Source organism: Sceloporus undulatus, chromosome 6, assembly GCF_019175285.1.
Source record: "Sceloporus undulatus isolate JIND9_A2432 ecotype Alabama chromosome 6, SceUnd_v1.1, whole genome shotgun sequence".
Lineage (NCBI taxonomy): Eukaryota > Metazoa > Chordata > Lepidosauria > Squamata > Phrynosomatidae > Sceloporus > Sceloporus undulatus.
This window is the reverse complement of record NC_056527.1, coordinates 49,722,348-49,741,405: the sequence shown is the minus strand read 5'-3', so window position 1 is coordinate 49,741,405 and position 19,058 is coordinate 49,722,348. Positions and strand designations below refer to the sequence as shown.

General features: G+C 39.9%; 1 protein-coding gene across 4 annotated transcripts in view; it reads left to right on the top strand.

Annotated features, from left to right (window-relative positions):
• The window catches only part of NEK10 (NIMA related kinase 10), a 102,173-nt gene that overhangs the window by 23,628 nt on the left and 59,487 nt on the right, over nucleotides 1-19,058 (top strand). For 3 of the 4 annotated variants that reach the window (XM_042476564.1, XM_042476565.1, XM_042476566.1), the window contains exons 16-22: nucleotides 1,163-1,227; nucleotides 3,148-3,250; nucleotides 3,671-3,799; nucleotides 4,404-4,541; nucleotides 12,821-12,866; nucleotides 13,791-13,912; nucleotides 14,669-14,771. In XM_042476564.1, coding sequence (XP_042332498.1) covers nucleotides 1,163-1,227; nucleotides 3,148-3,250; nucleotides 3,671-3,799; nucleotides 4,404-4,541; nucleotides 12,821-12,866; nucleotides 13,791-13,912; nucleotides 14,669-14,771 — 706 coding nt within the window. Of the gene's footprint in view, nucleotides 1-1,162; nucleotides 1,228-3,147; nucleotides 3,251-3,670; nucleotides 3,800-4,403; nucleotides 4,542-12,820; nucleotides 12,867-13,790; nucleotides 13,913-14,668; nucleotides 14,772-19,058 lie in introns of those variants that run through there. The other variant, XM_042476567.1, reaches the window with a different exon arrangement.

Below are 19,058 nucleotides of genomic sequence, written 5' to 3'. Positions count from 1 at the left end.
TTTAATGACTGAGATTTAAATTATTTGGAATTTGGTGTACAGTTGGCCCTTCCTATCCATGGGCTTGCCATCCATGGATTTATGGATGGCTCCACCCTGTTCTTCCCAATGGTGGTGTGTGGAATTTGCTTTCCATTGGGGAAGATCCAGAACAGATCCCCACAGATATGAAGGGACGGCTGTACAAAAGTAATGGAGCTAGAAATATTGAGATATAGGATAGATGGCATGCAGTATACATGGGAAAGGATGAGGAACTGTGCATTTTACCTCTGATCCCCCACCCCAGTGCCTGACCACTGACAGGTATATCCATAAGATTCTGAGATTTCACTTAACAATGCTGCACATTTTCAGTATTTCCTTACATCCCTAGGCCCTGGTCCAGCTAAACATGACTTAACCACCATCATAATTAATGAAAGAAGTCACGTGCAGTGAACTTAATTGTAATTTAATGAAATGAGGCTCTGTTTAGGTTCAACTAACTTTGATTTCATTGGTTTCAGTGGAACTGCATCATAATTAGCTTTAGTTGCATCAAGATTTTAAATAGACTTAAATAATTAAAATAACAGTAAATTGAAATAAATTAAGCTAAAGCAGTTAAAATTTAAGTTCTTCAGTACTGGATTGTGCATCTTATTTGTTATGGACAAGCAGTGGTATAAAGCTCTGCATAGTTAAATAAATTTACTAGGAAACCATCATATGTATTATTTTAATTGTCAGTCATCACATTTCATTGCAGAAATTATGTGGATCAGCAGATATACAGTAATTGCTGCTCCATACATTTTATCCCGTTCTGTAACACAATTTTGTGCCTTGCTGAAGTAAAACAAATTTTTCATTGAGGTGTTCAAATACAAGTGTCTTTTAAGCTACTCTGATCTTGCCAACATTTGAAAAGGGGTAATCTCAGCCATTTTTGTAATGCTTGCTTAAGTAAGGATTTTAAATGTGAGGAGAGAAAGATAGGTTTTGGATTAAAATATTTCTGTTCCATTACTTTTAAAAAGACGTCAGGCTTTCAGGCCACTTGCCCTGACTATCATCTGCTGCTTAATCAGTATGCTACTGGCATAAGATATTTAGATAAAGGAAACTAAATGTTGTTTGCCTGAAATTATCTATAATGTGTACATTTTCTTTTTTCCAGTGTTATGCATTCAGAGCTTTGAGATTTCTTTTCAGTATGGAAAGGAACAGGCATCTCTTCAAAAGGTATGCAGATGAATTATTAGGAGAATTATATTTTCAAAAACTGTTCAATGAGTTACAACAAAAAACCCACCTGTACTTAGTCTTAGGCCTTAGCTATATCCACTGATTTTTAGCTGGAAGAATAGAAAATGAGATGGGACAAAAAATGATGGCACTGTTGTCCCTAGATGTCTCTGCAAAGAAATGTAACTGCATTTTAGAACCAGTTTCAATGTCCAGCCGCAATCAAACTGTTTAATGCCAAGGTTCGCCCTCAACTCCTGTATGGAGCCCAACTGGGGCTGTATAGTAACATCAATGTAATTGAACGTGTGCAAACTAAGTTCCTTAGGAAAATTTTCCAGTTCGCCCATTGTGTCCCGAACGCTGTCCTTAGAAGGGAGGTTGGGACTATTAAAATAGAATCTAGTTTGTGGATTAATATACTTACCTATTGGCTAAAATTGCACAAAACCCCTGGAGGTTTGACAAATTTAATTTTTCTGGATTCTTTTATATCTCCTTGGGAAACATCTCTTCTTAAGAAATTGAATGTGTTAGGTCTCAACAAAAATGAAATTCTAAAGCATGATGCTGATAGAGCTGAATCTATTAGTAGTTAGAATATTCTGCAGTTACAAGGAAGATGCATGCTGTCTGGTGTCTGTCCTATCTGTTCATCCATCTCTTTAACCGAGTTTTAAGTGTGTTTATAATTGCACACATTTTGTTTGGACACAAATTGTTTTGGACACATGCTCAGACATTTTGTATTTACTATATATACTCAACTGTAAATCGACCTCATGTATAAGTCGACAACAGGTTTGAGGGCCAAAATTATGGATTTTGATATGACCCATGGATATGTTGAGGGTAAAACCTAGGGGCATCTAACAAAAGATGTAAAGGATGATGCAAAGGAAAATGATGCCAAAGAACTTAGTAAATTCTGTCAGGCATAACTGTGTTCATCCTAAAGGCTGGATGGATGAAAGAGCAGATGGATGAAAGAGCAGATGCTTCTTTTTGGTGCTCCCAGGATGGACTAAGGTCTCACCTTTTACCACTCTATTCAGGGAAGGGGAGTGGCTTATATATATATAAAAGTACAGTACTTATATTGACCCTTGGACCCAGGTTTTTTGGGTCAATTTTTTGATTAACATTTCTAGACTTATACATGAGTATATATAGTACTTATAGCTTCTAAGCCTGGAACAGAATCAAGGGTGAGCAGCTATCAGGAGTTAGGGGGGCTGCATTTGCCCGTGTAGAGATGTTTGAGGGCTTGTCCCCACTATATTACCTGTAAAAAACAGCAACCCCAGAAACATTTTTTTTAGTTCCAAAATGTCCTCTAGAGATCATGGAGGCACTTTTGCCAAATTTTAGGTTCCCCTTTTTTAATAACAGGAAGTGACCAGGAATGTTATTTTCTGTAATATTCTGTCTTTAAAAGGCGATTCTGCACCTGCAATGGCACAAGGGACAAAGAGGACTCATTTGGGGCACAAAAAACTGGGGGGAAATTGACAAAAATGTTGGACTCTTACATCCGTTATGCAGCTTGCAGGCTGCACTAACCACACTTGAGCTAAACACAAACACAGGGACAAAACCACAACTGGTTTACAGGTTTTCTATGTTATTGACATAGTAGTAAGTCATTTGTATTAAATGTATATGTAGTAGGGGAACTATTCAAACTTCAAAAAATTTAAACAATCCTTTGTTTTAGCAGTATGAACCTAATCAAATTATATTTAACAAAAGGAAATCTTATATATGGATAAAGTGTATGTAATATTTTCTTAACGCTATTTTGCCCTAAGAAGATTTGTCAAACATGAATAAGTAAAGTAAAAGTAGATATTTTTCCCAATATGAAATACTGTACATAATTGGGTATTGAAAGTATGCAAATTAATGTCTTTGCAGACTCTTCCCCACAGACTTATTTGAGAGCTTCATTGACATCGGACATTATATTCGTGAGATTAGTGCTTACGAAGAGCTGGTATTTAAGTTAAATGCATTGCTGGTAAGTAGCAAATACTTGGTTGCTTATTGTTACAAGGAAAATTCATTTGGTTAGACAATAGAGACTCAGTATCTACTAAACTCAGTTGAACATGATTTCAAAATATGAATTCCAGTAAAAAGATCTTATGAAGGGTTTTGTTTGTTTGTTTGTTTGTTTCTGAAAAACTGCTTGGGCTTCAAGGTTCTCCAAGGAAAGGAAAGGACAATAACAAACAAGAACACGATACATTTGCTCTTGCTGCATGAGCCTAAGGCATTAATAAAATAGTTAAATATTGGCTGAGGTGAAAAACTGAGAAGGGAAATAAGGGAGAAGGTAGTTTGTATGTGCTCACGTTGTTAGGACCTGTGTAACTCAGAACACATTAGTAAAACATTATATCTGTTGAATAAAGATTTTAACCTTTTTTGTAAACAGGAGGATGAAGTCAATCAAATTGCTGAAAATATTGAAAACATTAATCAGAATAAAGCACCTACAAAATACATAGGCAATTATGCAATTTTGGACCATATTGGCAGTGGAGGCTTTGGAAATGTTTACAAGGTAAAATTGTCTTTGAAAACGTTAAATATTTCAGTGCGTTGGTATTTCTATTCTCATCATCCATATGTGTTGATACTGCAAATCTATTTGACTCATTTTCTATCAATAAAAATCAGTCATGTGTTGCTTTGAATCAGATTGGCCTTATTAATTTTTTTTGTTTGTTATACAAAAGTAAATTCTTGAGAAAACTGAAGTAACTGAGTGGCTAATACCATGAGGTAAATGTTTCCATTTTAAATCTCATCCCAGGCTTAAACTCATTATGTGCTTTTAGCAACGGACAGTTCCACAGTCTCCCAATCCCTTACCCAAGTTTGTTATAAGGGCCATTTTACAGGCTGTTCAAAGAATTTGTGATGTAATGAGTGTTGAGCATGTCAAATTACTTGCAGCACAACATAATGAATGAGCAATAGTATTCTTTCAGCCACTGCTTGGATCTGGATTGGCCATATATATATTTCTCATTTCTGTATAGATCTGTTGTGATATTATTTCAAATATCCTTTTATATAACAGTACAGTCACCCATCCTAACTTGTGGCAGATCCGTTCCTACCCATAATTGTTCATATCTATGCATGTTTTTTCCTTTTCAAAGGTTAGAAAGCATAGTGGCCAAAACCTTCTAGCAATGAAAGAAATCAGTTTACACAGTCCAGCATTTGGAAAGGATAAAAAAGACAGAGACAGCAGTGTGAAGAGCATTGTTTCTGAATTAACCATAATTAAAGAACAGGTGAGTCCTAAAGAGCAGATGGAAATACATTTTAGAGAAATCAGTGGGGTTTTCCCCGAAATAAATGGGTTCAGTAGTTTGGATCTCAAAATTAAGCTGGATTACAACAATGATGCTTGGTTTTTAAAAGTTAAATCACAGCTGTGACTGTATTTAATTTAAGAAGATTAAGGATAATATGAAGTCCTTTCCTATCTTTGTAATGTTTTTATTAAACAAAATTATAAGCATTACCAGTGTGGTCATTTATATTAAGGATACCTACACTTTTTCACTCCTGTCTTGGCAACAGCATAATGGCCACAGACTGCCTGAGTTTAAATGGCACGACATTGTAAAGAGCAGATGAATCTGTCTTATACTGAGTCAGACCACTGGTCCAGCTAGCTCTGTATTTTCAGTTCAAAGTGGCAACAGTGGCCCTATGGAATTTCACAAAAGACTCTTCCCTTGCTTTGCCTAGCGATCCCCGATATTCTCAGGCTGGCTGAAGGAGCAATCCATAACTAGTCGGTTAATTCCTCATACTAGCCAGTTGAGCCAGGAATCGCCATAGGTCTAGATCTAAATGTGCAGATGGGTGGCTAAACATCACCTGTTTTTGCCCCAGAAGGAGGCTGCGGCAACCACTCGCTTCTGGGCAGGTTCCTTTTGCATCTCTGAAGGGGTGCCATAGTTGCACTCACATGACATGATGATGCCCCTTGTGCGCAGCACCATTTGGGTGCTGTTCCCGAGGGATGTCACCATGGTGTGCACCATGTACCAATGGGTGCATGCCAAGATTGTGCCCGGGCAGCGCAGTTAGGGCTCGGAACGTGCAGATACTCCACCCTCACCACACCTACAGGCCGGCACAAAGTGCCGGTCTGTGGAGCCCCTCAGTCACTAAAGGTTTCACCATCACTAACCTATGCTGTTACAACACCTTTGCAGGACATTTGTGATGCAGCAGGTTTGAAAGAACCCACAACTTTCCTTGACACTATAGGTTAGATAAATTTAAATCAGCATGGGCTGCATTTGGCAGGACAGTGCTTCAGGCAATGATTCAGTAATTAGGTTCCCACCCAGAACTGAGGGTCTGGGTACATCCCAATTGTGGTGGATTGCTCTTCCATGCTATCCTGAAAATGAGAAATTGGACTTGCCATAAACGTTTATTCCGAGACGGCAGGAAGAGGAATCCAGATCCGCCCTTAAACAAAAAGGTTAAATATAGTTTTCATTACAGGAGGTTTAGAGTCAGGACTAAATAATTAAATTTCAGAAGAAAGGGAGAGTCTTAATGGTACTAACTGAAAAGAATGTTGTTTCTGCCTACTTGGGTTGACATGCAGCGATATAACCAATTATGGTGGATTGCTCCTCCTGCCATCTTAGAATTAACCTTTACGATATGTTCCTTCTTCTCATTCTTTCATGGTATTGCATCCAATTCTTCTGTGGCCCAACTCTGCTTAGTTTCCAGAATCAGATGAGATCAGGTACTGTACATTTAGAATTGTATGGTGTCTGGATTCTGCCCATGACATCCATGTCACAGGTAAATAATAGCAATGACTGTATCTACAATGCTCTCTAATTCTTTTATTACACTGGACTGAATGGTAGATGACTCCTTCAGGACCTCTGCCCATCTATTGCCTGTTGGCCATCCCTATTCATCCCCTTAGAAAGTTTGGAGGGCACCTTGCCCATGGTTTTATTAAACCAGGCACTAGTCCTTGTTGAATTGAATAAATATTAGTAATTCATCAGATGTGGACCTAATCAGATCAATAGCATTGCCATGCATAGTTACATACTTAAATATAGTTGTTATTAATATATTTTAAGCATGCCTCCAGCAATAATGATGTCTTACAGATGTACAAGTTCATAGTTTTAATGTCCTCAAGAACTTGACCATTCATTTCTATGGAATGAGTGGGCCCCAAACATGGAAAGAAGGTCCACATGGTGATTACTGTTCCGCTGAAAAGAATGAGGACAGCCACTCTCATAAGTGTTACAACTGTGGGTTGGGTTGTTGTTGTTTTTAAATGGTCTGAATTAGTGTAAATATATGTAAAGACTGAGTTGGAAGATGACCTCAAGTGTTCAAATGTTATTGGCCCCATTTCAACTGGGCTATAAAGTGAATCAAGAATCGGCTTATAGAAACATTGTTCCCACTTGAATTTGCATTCAATCCTTGTTTAAGGAAAATTGTTTCTATTTGAATCTGCATTTGATCCAACTTTGATCAATTTCTCTAGCTAAAACCCGAATCAGCGGTGGATAACCTGGGTTATCCTGACACCACTTTTCCAGAGGTTTTTTTTTTTTTTCAGCTGCTGTGTTGGATCCACAGCAAACTAATGGGAATGACAAGGGTGGCTGGCTGCTGCATATTGGGGTGGTTTGAAGAAGAAGGGTCCCCTTACCTGGGAGGAGACCTGTGAAAGCCAGGAGCCTCCTCACTCAGGCTCTCCTCAGCTTTGTGGGGGCTTACTGAGAAGGGAATACCTTCCCCCAATTCCTCCTGAGGCAGGAATGCTGGACCTGAGGCTCTTGCTCACAAGGAGCCCCATTGGGTTGCAAGTGGGTGCCTATTTCTGCCTTGGAAAACCCCAAGGCTCTCAACTGTAAAAAAGGGCCTTATGCTGCCTAACCAACCCCCCCAAAATTAAAGGGAGGAATGCTAAGAAATATAATTCCCTCTATCTTTATGTACCTATCCAACCCCTCAACTTTTTTTCTCTTTAAATTCCCCACAGAGCCATCCTTCTCTCCCTCTCTTTGGAAATAATAATAATAATAATAATAATAATAATAATAATAATAATAAATATTTGAGTGTGTAAAACTTTTTTTTTAAAAAAAGAAGAAAGTTAATTTGGTTGTTTTTTTTTTTGAAAGGGAGGGGAAAAGAAAGGAAAGAGGAGAAGGGATATGGAGAAAGGGAGGCTGGCAAAAACTTTTTGTGAGTGGAAAGGAAAAAGAGAGAGAGAGAGAGAGAAACCCAAAACCCTGAATGTGGCTCCTGCACCCAGCCTTGTTTCCTTTTTTGAGACAGAAAAGAGGTGGCTGGCTGCTGCATATTGGGGTGATTTGAAGAAGACGGGGGCATACGAAGAAGAAGAAGGGGGGATTAGACGTCACCGTGACGTCTAATTGCCTAAGTGCTTGATGGACAGCTTTAAAAAAAACTGGTTCCAGAAAGGCAATGGAACGGGGAACAAAAAAACCCGCATCAAAATACAATGGAGAAATATCAGTGGGAACGAGAACATGGGTCAAGAAAAACCAAGTCTGTTTGCTCCCTTTTGTAATGGGAACAATGGACCTGATTCGAATATGACTCGGAAACTTGATCTGATCCAGACTCACAGCGATATACATCACTTTATATGCCCAGTGGGAATGGGGCCCTTATGTGCAATTTATGACTGTCAACTGATCTCAGTGGCCAGCACAATAATTTTAATTTTATGCTTTGACTTAAAGAGTCAAGAAGTAACAAACCTCAAGAGAATGATACATTGAAAGTTAATCTGTTTTGCTGTAACAGTTTCTGAAGTTTGAAATTCAATCAGAATAAGACACTTTAGCCTGCAAGTAACATGTCTCTTTATCTGTTGAGATGGAATTGCTTCAGTGTATTTTTCAATTGAGATAGTTTATTTGTTTGGTTTTTTAAAGAAGTCATGTGGAAAGAGTTGTAGCCTAAAGGAAGCACACAATGGAATGAGCTGTTCTATTATGCATGCTTTATCTTAATGATAATAATAAAAGTAATACTACAGCATTTGGAAATAGTAAAGTGTGTACCATTGCAATTACTTCAGGCTCCTACTTAACTTGGTATAGGAGAGAAATATTTTGCAGTATATTTTATCTTTCCACAATATCACACTGCAAATAAAGTCTCCTTTATCAGAAATGTTTGGGATCAGACGTCTTTTGAATTTTGGAATATTTGCATATACATAATGAAATATCTTGGAGATAGGACCCAGGTCTAAACATGGAAATTCATTTATATTTTATGCACCTTAAACACATAGCCTGAAGATAATATTTTACACAATATTTTTAAAATAATTTTGTGCATGAAACAAAGTTTGTGTACACAGAACCATCAGAAAACAAAGCTGTCACCATTTTAGTCATCCAAGTGGACAATTTTGGATATTGAAGTGTTTCAGATTTTGGGATTCTGGATAAGGGGGACTCAAACGGTAACAACTTCAGGGAGACTGTTTTCAGCAGGAACACAACACAGAAGATAGGATTAAACTCTTCTGCATTGTGATTCAGGAAGTATCCACAGTTATAGCACTTTGATAAAATTTACCATCTAAGTTACCATACTTTGAAATCTATGGAATCCTGGGATTCATAATTTCCTGAATTACTTAGAACCAAAGAGCTCTAGTACTGTAGAATTCCAAGTTCCTTACAAAATTACACATCCCAGGATTCTATAGGATAGCATGGAGTTGTGGCAATTAAAGTGGGATGAAATTGCTCTATTTCTACAGTGGGGATACATCCCTGATCTAGATATGACCATTCCACAACTACTTTTTTGGACAGAAAAAACTAGGCACACTATTTTAATAGGCTGTTGACTCAATATTTAGCTTGACTTCTAAGGATGGCAGAAGAGGTATGACCTAAGAAACATGATGTCTCATTTATCGGTAGATTTAGTTAATTACTCACAATCTGCTTGTAGGATTGCATTATAAGGAGTCATATCTTTTCTAGCTCAGAGATTCATACTAGTGTGTGAAAAATTATATGCATTGCATATGAGTGTGTGTGTATTTATGTGGTGGCTGTAGTCAGTGTATAGTTATAACAGATGAGAGATATCTATAGTAGTCCCTTGGTTTCCAGTGGGGTTTGGTTCCATGACCTCCCATGGATACCAAAATCTGTGAATGTTCAAGTCCCGTTAAATTGAATGGCATAGTAAAATGGTATTCCTTATATAAAAGGGCAAAATCAAGGTATACTTTTTGGAATTTATATATATATTGGATACAGTGTTCCCTTACCTTATGCGGGTGATCCATTCCGGACCCACATCACCCACTCAACATAAGGCAAATTCTGCATAAGTTCAAGCCCCATTCATTTGAATGGGGTGCATCCCTGCACTGCGCACCACATTTACCATATTAGGGCTTGCCGTACGTGTGGTGTGGGTGCGCTGTATGTTGATGCCATAGATGGTTGAATCTGTGGATAAAGAATCCGTGGATATGGAGGGCTGACTGTATTATCTCCATAGAAAGGAACAATTGATGCTTCCCCCTCCTTTTGGCAACCTTTTTATTACAACTGTTATTCAGGACTGCCCCCTTCCCCCCAGTAAGATTTTAGTGGGAAATGTGTGATCCTGGGATGTATTTTCCAGGGGAAATCACTCTTTGCAGGGTGTGTGTTGCACATTATATTACTACTATACGATTCTGCAGCTGTGCCTCTCAATCCTGCTACTACCAAAAGCCTACAGTCTGTAATTGTGCCTTTTAACCAAGCGCACATGGAAAATCATGTGGTGAAAAATTTAGGTTTTTATTCTCCACTCCCATTCCTTAGATAAGATAATGGATGTTTTATGTACATTCCAGAAACACTTAATCTGGGAATATGTTGTCTAAGGGGCAACTTTCAGCAGGACATTAACACCTTAAAGTTTATGAGTTACATTTTACACGATGTGGAGACTGTCTCTTTAAGTGTTGTTGCTGTGTGCTTTCAAGTTGTTTACAATTTATGGTGACCCTAAGGTGCATCTATCATGTGGGTTTCTGAGGCTAAGAGTGTGTGACTTGATCAACTTCACCCAGTGGGTTTCCATTGCCCAGCAGGGATTTGAATTCTAGTCCAACACTCAAACCACTATGCCACACTGACTGCCTTTTTAAGAGACAGGGTTATATAAAACGATAGCTATTCCTTTTTTTGTGACTAGATATTATTTCCCAGCCAGAATTGGTTGGGAAAAATTGGTCTGCTTTACACAGTTAGCCTGAGCAGTTACAATCCTGTCATCTGTTTGTTTTGTTTATTTTTCTGGCTGTAGCCACCATATAGGTTCCTGAGTAGATGGGACAGGATAGCATGGGCCAACCCCATGCTATCTTAGCCCATGTCCCAACATGGATCAGTCTCTAGACTGGCACAGGGAAGGGTGGGTACTTAGATGCCCCCCTGTCCCCATGCCATGGACCCGCTTATGCCATGTGTCCCTTACCTTACTCTGCTGTTACCAGCACCACATCTGACATGGAAGTGGGTAGTCTGGCTGCAACCACATGGCCAGGCCCCCAATTCCACATCAGACACTGCAACTGTTGTCTTCTCACTAGCAGCATTGCAGAGTAAGGTAAGAGATACATGGGGCTGTCTGATCTGCTGCAGTTTGCCACACAGTTTAGTGGCCTAGCCAGGTGGTTGCAGCCAGGAAACTGCAGCAAGCAGCAAGTCATTTTGAGCTGTGTTAAGGCCCTTTTGACCCCAAATCAGGCTGGATGCACTTGATCTGTGCCTGATCTGCCAGATCCTGACCCAATCCCAGCTGGGGCTTACGGCCTGCATCATTCAAACAGGATGACACAAGGCCTTAGGGAACACACCTATCTGTTCTTCCTTATGTAGTCCTGCATAACCAAAAGAACATTCTTCAAATAGAAAGAGCTTTCAGATAAAAGCAAAAAAGTACATCTGGAACAATACCTGTCAAAACAAAAAATATTCAGACCACAGACCATACCCCTCCCCTATGCTGACTCAAAACATGGTTATGTTGATATACCCTCCCTTAACCTGTACACTTGTGTTGCTCTTGTCCTTTTCCTTAAAGAGGAAAACAGCCCACACAGTTTAAAACCACATGAAAGTTGCAACCCTCCCAGCAATTCAGCCCACATGTTCCCTCTTCCCTGAAAAACTAAAATTCATAGTCCTTGCTTTCACCTGAATTTCCACTCCAAGTAAAGAAAAGAGGCGTGTCTTTTTGTGGACCATTACAACTGTGTGCCAGACAAGTGACAGTTTTTCAGAACTGAAGAAAATTTGATTACTTACTTTCTAGAGTGAGATATTTAAAAGTGTGCAGGATAATATTTAGCACAGTTTTTGTTAGCATTATTCAATGTATTTAACTTCTTTTTTAAGGAGAGGTCTGCATGAAGAGGGAAAGTAGAGTTAGAAACAAGTAGAGCAGACAGTAGGAATAAACCTTTACCTCTAAGGAGACAACACTGTACCAAGCTTACAAGTGGAGTCTTACATATTTGGCTTATCTGGGACTAAGATCTTTAAACACAAGATTTCCATTTCCTCAGCACAAATCAATTGGACTGGACTAGTAAAGCTGATGTAGCTGGGGGTAGGACTGTGCTGCATATCTGTACTTTGCAGATGTTGTCATGATCAATGTCTGTGTTTCATTACAGACATTGATCATGACAACATCTACTCCTCTAGTGATGTTCTATGTAGAGAGTGAGGTGGCTAGTGAAATTATGCTGCAAGGTTTACTTGGGTCAGAAGTCAAACTACAAGGAAAAACATTTTAAAAAAAGAAACTAAAGCCCTTTACAGACAGGCCCTTTGCGGCATGCCCATGACGTGCTAGGGTTGCCTCGGGGTGGTGCATGCACATGCCCCGCAACCCTAGTACATGATGAGGGCATCGCAGCTGCGCAGCACCACCCACACATTGTGCACAGCTATGACGTCGCAGCTGCGCAGGGTCCAAACAGTGCTGCGCAGCTGCAACGCCATCAGGACGTCTTTGTAGATTTGCAGCAGCGCAACTGCACCGCAAAAAGGAGCTGCTTTTTAATGCTCCTTTGTTGCTGCGCAGCAGCATCGCTTCAGTTAAGTCTCTAAATTAACAATTTAATAGGTATGTTGGGTCAGAACAAAGGGCTATCTAGTCCACCATTCTTCACTTTGGATATATTTGGCCTCTGGTTGGATGGAATTAGGACCATTTGATCTAATTAGGGAAAGAGAAGTCTTGCGAAAGAAGAAGTTAATGAGTGGTAGTTGTGTGTGAATAGCCAATACAGAAAAAGTATTCTGTTCTTCATGCTTCCTGTTACAATGTCTTTAATTAATTACAAATGGTAGCACAATATGAAAGGTTATGCTGATGTTCACAATCCTAGCACTTGCTTGCAATAACGGCCACTTAGAGGAACATTCTGAAACAATGTAAAAATGGATGTTCCCTTTAACCTTAACTATATACATTATTTTTATTGTAGCTTTATCATCCTAATGTGGTACGATATTACAGAACGTTCTTAGAAAGTAAGTATAAACTTAAAGGGCTAACTTCCTCAGCTAATGTATTATCATAATAAGATTTTTAATAACAGAGCTGTAAGAAGATAATGATCTGTGCACTTTCTCTCTTAATCAAAAAGATTGTAGCGTTCAAGGCAGGGTCCTTACTTTAGGAGACTTAGGATAATTTGATTGACTTTTATATGACAATACAGTACCCATTTGCCCAGGACTAAATATTCAGTGGATGGTTCTTCAGTTCAGGTGACTTTATGTCAGCTTTAGTTAGGAGTAAAAAGAGAAAAGAATGGGCAATGAATGCCAGAGGCCCTAGTATGTATGCAGGTGGACTTATTTCAGTCTAGAAAATGTAGAGCTTTTCTTTCTCAGATAATTATATCATAGTTCCCATTGCTGGCATTGTTAGCAGCTGTAGACAATTTTGCTCTTTGTCGGTAAACTGCAGATAAATAACTGCAGGGATAGAGACATCCAGTACACATTCTATCTTCCTTTTGTTGGAGATCTCAGTAGATTGCAGATTCTGCTGCTGTGCCAACCAGCCCACAAATCTGAACTGATGTAGCTCTAAGACTGGAGCTCAGATCTGTTTTCTTGGATTGTTTCATTGTAAAAACTGTAGCCAGATCAGGATTCTTTGAGTTTCTTAGCTAACATGGGTCTGTTCCAGTTGATGGCCAGTCTAAGACATCATGCTGTGCTTAGGAGGTGCTGTTCTGAAAGACATCATTGTAATAATTTCATTCTGCATAGATATCTCTGTGGTTACATTTTTGTCAAAAGGGCCTAAGACTGCCTCGGGAATCATTTATCACGGTTAATTCCACGATTCTCAGAAGATATATCAGGATAATATTACCTAGCTAGCTACTGGTTGCAAAAATGGAGTATTTTGTTGCTACTGCAATTTCATTTTGTTGTGGATAGATGACAAGCTGTACATAGTCATGGAGCTCATAGAAGGGGCACCGCTGGGAGAACATTTTCATTCTTTGAAGGAAAAACAGCAACACTTTACAGAAGAAAGGATATGGAATATATTCATTCAAGTAAGAATCTGTTTACCTTCATTACTTTCCTATATATATAGTTTCTGATTCTGGGATAGTGAGGGTTTGAAAGCTTAACAGGCAGGGATACTGATTATCTGATGCTTAACAGAAAGGGAATCTGTCATTTTGTACACTGTAAAGAATTGCTTTCCCATGATACATGGATTATCATTATTAGTGGTGCCAAAGAAGCAATTAAAATTAAAAATTGCGGATCCAGAAACAATTTACTAATGGCCTTTCTAGATGCTGCTGTATGGAGAAGGCAAGGTTATGGTAGTTTATTACTGTTTCCTCTTCCAAGAAGTTAGCAGACGAGGAAATGGACATATTTACTGTAATCAGTGCCTTCTTTCTCAGTATACATCTAGCCTTCCCCTTTTAAAGAAATGCACAACAACAAAGCAGCCCACTGGAAAGAAGACAATCTTCTCTGAAACAAGCCATCTCTGTCTCTGCATGCTAGATACAGTGCTGTGGAGGCCTGTGCAAAACAAATAATGTAACTAGGACACCTTTGTACACAGCACTAATTAATTTGATGTAAAATACAGAATATCTTGTCTGATTCAGGGCTCTTGTGCCAGTTTCATCCTACTTTAGCAGTCTTTCTTTCCATGGTCTGTTTATAGTTTTCATGTTCCAAAGTTTGCTTGCAAGCCACCATAAGGCACTTTATTTTAGTGTACCATTTAGTCAGCTGATGTAGATGGTACTGTATTTACATTAACAATTTTTCTTTAAATTGTAAAGCTCTGCTTAGCTCTTCGATATTTGCACAAAGAGAAGAGGATTGTCCATCGAGACCTCACTCCAAACAATATCATGCTGGGAGATAAGGATAAAGTAACAATCAGTAAGTTGAAATTTTGTAATGCTAGCAAGGTTTTAGTAGAAAGATTTCTCAACAGAGTGAAAACAAGCAAATTACTTCAGAATAAATTAAAACATTAAAATATTTCTAATGCATATTGACAAATAAAGCCTTTCATTTCTAATAGTACCATAATGTTAGTGAGTTTCTCTGTGGAGGGAGCAGAACATTCTAACTATGAGGATTGGTCTACCCTTTATCCATTATCAGGAACAAATAAGCCTTCTGAGGGCATCCAGAAGGCAGAACAATACTCCCACAAGGCCAGTCTTTGTTTCTGTCTTTCTCTCTGAATATATGTTTCCTTTCGCTCTGTTCTGGTTATCATTTTTCTGGGACCTTTTCCCCGTCACATCATCCTTCTGGCCATTTTACTCTATTCCTTCTGAGAGCCTAGCCTTCTCTTTCTCCTTGCCCCATTTCTCTCTCACTTATTTGCTTGCTTTCCCCTACTCTGGGTGATTACATGGAGGGAAATGACAGTTCCCCAGAGTAGTGAGGGAAATCCCAACTCCACTGGAGAAGCGGTGAGTGTTGAGGGGACCTCCTGCCCCACTACTGCTGAACCACAGGGTGATGGAGATGTGGCGGTGTCTGAGAGGCCCCATAGCAAGGAAGCCTTCCTTCAAGCTGCAGCCCAGACAAGCTCTGCTCACCCAGCCTGGTGTGGGCCAGGATAGGAGCAGAAATTGCAAGCATCGCTGCTAGAGATGGGGGATGTGAGTAATGCTGCCCCAGGTGTGGGACCACTCTCCTTCAAAATTCCTTGTTCGGTTGAGTAACCTGGTTTCTCATGAGGCAGTGGCATGACTTTCCTTCCATGTTAATGTGCCCTGAGAAGAGAAAAGGCCAGAAAAAGGCCCACATCCACATCTACACTTAGCTGGATTTTTTTTTTATGTATGCTCAACTTCCTTCCACCGGGAGTAAGAGGACATCAAAAGAGTACAGTGGTACCCCGGGTTACGAAATTAATTCATTCCGCGGCGCCCTTCGTAACCCGAAAGATTTCGCAACCCGAAAAAGCCATAGCCGCTAGCGCTGGAAGCCGCGATTTCGTGCGAAAAAGCGCCGAAAAGCACCAAAATTTTTTTTCATAAGCCGAAAAAAAAAACCTAACCCGGAACAGTTTTTTCCTATGGAATTTTTTCGTATCCCGGAAATTTCGTAACGCGGTGCTTTCGTATCCCGGGGTACCACTGTACTCGACTTATTAGATTACCATAGTTTTCTGGTAAATCATGATAAGAGCCAGTTCATCCCTTCACAGGATATCCAACACTTGGGAGCCCTAATCACCATGAATTCAGACACTGTGAATCTCACACTGGAAAGGATGCAGAGCATAAAGAAAGCTATCGCTTCTATCAGGAGATCTGGATTGAGAGACCCGACATTGCTGGCATGCCTGCAGGGCTTAATGCTTTCCAATGTAGGTTAGCTGTCTTGGGTGGGATTCCATGTCAGACCTCTCCAGTGGCTCTTGCTACCCCTGCAGACTGCCATCGCTGCCAGGAGTTGACTCAAGATTAGAGTTCCTCCTCAATACCTGCAGTTCTCAAACTGGGGGATGCCAATGACAGTGACCAGGGGGAAGCAATTCTGGGGCATGGGAACAGTCTGGAGCCAGCCTCCACGTCTAGGGAGGCCACCGTGGGTCTATTCTAGCACAGGGAACTTGGGAGAAACACGAAGCCAAACACAGCATCAATTGGCTAGATGACAGTCAAAACTCACATAAACCATGAATGAGGCACCAGTTCTTGCCCTGTAATGAAAGAGAGAACACCTTTTTTCACCTGGGTGAAGAAACATTTTTTTGTCTATGGAAGCAGAACACCTCCAAGGCATTCTCAATGCCAAAGCAGACTGGCTCAGCAAGACCAACCTGGACCAAGTGGAGTGGAGCCTACACCCGGAGGTGTTCCAGCTGAAAGTGAACCATTTCAGAAGACTAGAGATAGACCTGTTTGCATCACCAGCCAACTACAAGGTTCCCAGATTGTTGTCAAGATACTAGATAAATGGCATGGAGGGGCTGGATGCCTGATTTTTCTTTGTCCAGCAGGTCTGCTTTATGCTTTCCCTCCAATGGCACTACTCTCCAGAGCTTTCAGAAGAGCAAGAGCTGAAAACACCACACTCATTCTAATGGCGCTATCCTGGCCAAGATATCCCTAGTACTTTGAGATAGCTTGACAGTGAACTGCTTCTCACTCCCAAAGGGACCCAACTTGATTTTACTAGGCAAAGTGTTCCATCCAGACTCATATTGGCTCCAGCGTCATACATGTTTGTTGAGAAAATAGTATTGCAGAGCCATGGATATTCCATTAGGATTACAGAGATGATCTTGGCCTCTAGAGGGCCATCCCACAATAGAGTGTATGAGTATACCTTCTGAGTATTCAGACACACTGTCCTCCATTCCCCTGCTTCTGGAGGAAGATATGGACAGAGGGTCCAAATCCAATACCATGAAGAGGCAGATTCCTGCTTTCACTTTTGCTCTGCTTCCACAGGAAAGCACTAAAATAGCTGTTCATCCATGTGAACACCGTTTTGTTTAATGTCTGACACACTCATCCCTATAAACAGTCCACAGATTTCCTTCCTGGAACCTCAACACCACCATTAAAGCCTTCACAGTGACTCCCCCCTCCTTTTTCTTTTTTCTTTTTTCTTTTGCTCAGTAGAGAGGCATCACTGAAGCATTTCACCTGAAGGATCTCTTACTGATAGTGATAACATCAGCATATAGGGTTTCGGAATTAGGAGCCTTGTCTTCAGGGAAGGAGTTGTGTGTGATCAGACCAAATGTGGCTGTCTTGAGAGTTAGATCCATCTTCATTCCAAAAGTTAAACTCATTGTTCTATAAGGACCAGGAGGTCATCTTATCATCTTTTTGCCCCAGGCCCCACCAAAGCCTGGAGAAGATGTGGTACACCCTGGATGTGCATCACATTATACCTCTAGGAAATAATGTCTCCTCTTCCAATCTGAGCACATGGATTTGGGAATGCATATATTTCTCCTATATGTCCTTGAGAGTTCTGTTGGCTGGGCTTGTCCTGGTTCACTCTACAAGGAGCACAGTGACATATAGAGATATGCAGGGCACTGCCCAGAGGCCCCTGACTATTTTTGTCAGGCATTACAAATTGAACACCCTAGCCTTTGGTAGATGGCTGGCCCCTAAGTGGATTGGTTTTCGAACATTGTTTTTTGTAAGGACAGGATTTGGTTAGGATGCCGCAACTTGTTACTTACTTGTTATGCTTATTTTCCTTCTCCCTTCCTTTCTCCTTCTTATTATCATGTAGTTTGTTTCTGTCTAGCTTCCTCATCTGTTTAAAAGAAAAGAAAAAATAACTCAAGAAGAGAAGCCAAGATAGGAGTACCTTCATAGGATATTTGCAAAAAGATTTCTTACCTTGTTCCCAAGATTCTCAGCTTGGAGAATCAAGCTATCACACGACTGGCCTTCTGGGAGGGTTGCTCTGCCTCCTGGGTGCCCTCAAAAGGTTCATTTGTTCTTGCCTATGGAGAAAGGGGCAGAACAATCCCCAAAATTGTGCTTTACACAGAAAACAACTGTCTCATAGGTGAATACAAATGGCTCTTTTTTGGTGCATATTTCTGTGTATATGGAAATGTGGTACCTTTCCCAGACTTGTCAGTGTGCTATTTAAAGTATGTTTTTTAAACAATATTCGTGGCTTACTTTTGTTCTCTCTCTCTATACACACACACACACACACACACACACACACACACACACACACACACACACATGGTACACTCTTAGTCCAGATGTTTCCTCTTTCTTTTTCTATTGAACAGATACTTGCTGCATGAGAACAGCAATTTACCACAGTGTATTTTTGTTTTTTATATTTGCATGTTGTTTCTCCTCTGAAAATAACTACAGCACATTAATCAGATGAATGATTTCATAATGTATGCATATCTCTTTAAATATTATATTCCACATTATTGAATGGGTTTAGAGGTGGGAGAGGCACATGGAGCAACTGCATTTAGACAATTATATTTTGGCTTAATAAGCTGTGAATTTTTGCTCTGACCATGTAGTCCCTTTATTCCTCCCCTCATGACATGACTAATCAAACCAGAAAGCATCTGATTAACCATAGCTGACTGTTTAATCACAGCCAAGACTTGAAACATAGTTTGATGTTAACCCTCAATACAGTTTAATTTTTTTTAAAAAAAATGTTCTGTGGTATATGTTGGCTAATTTTTAA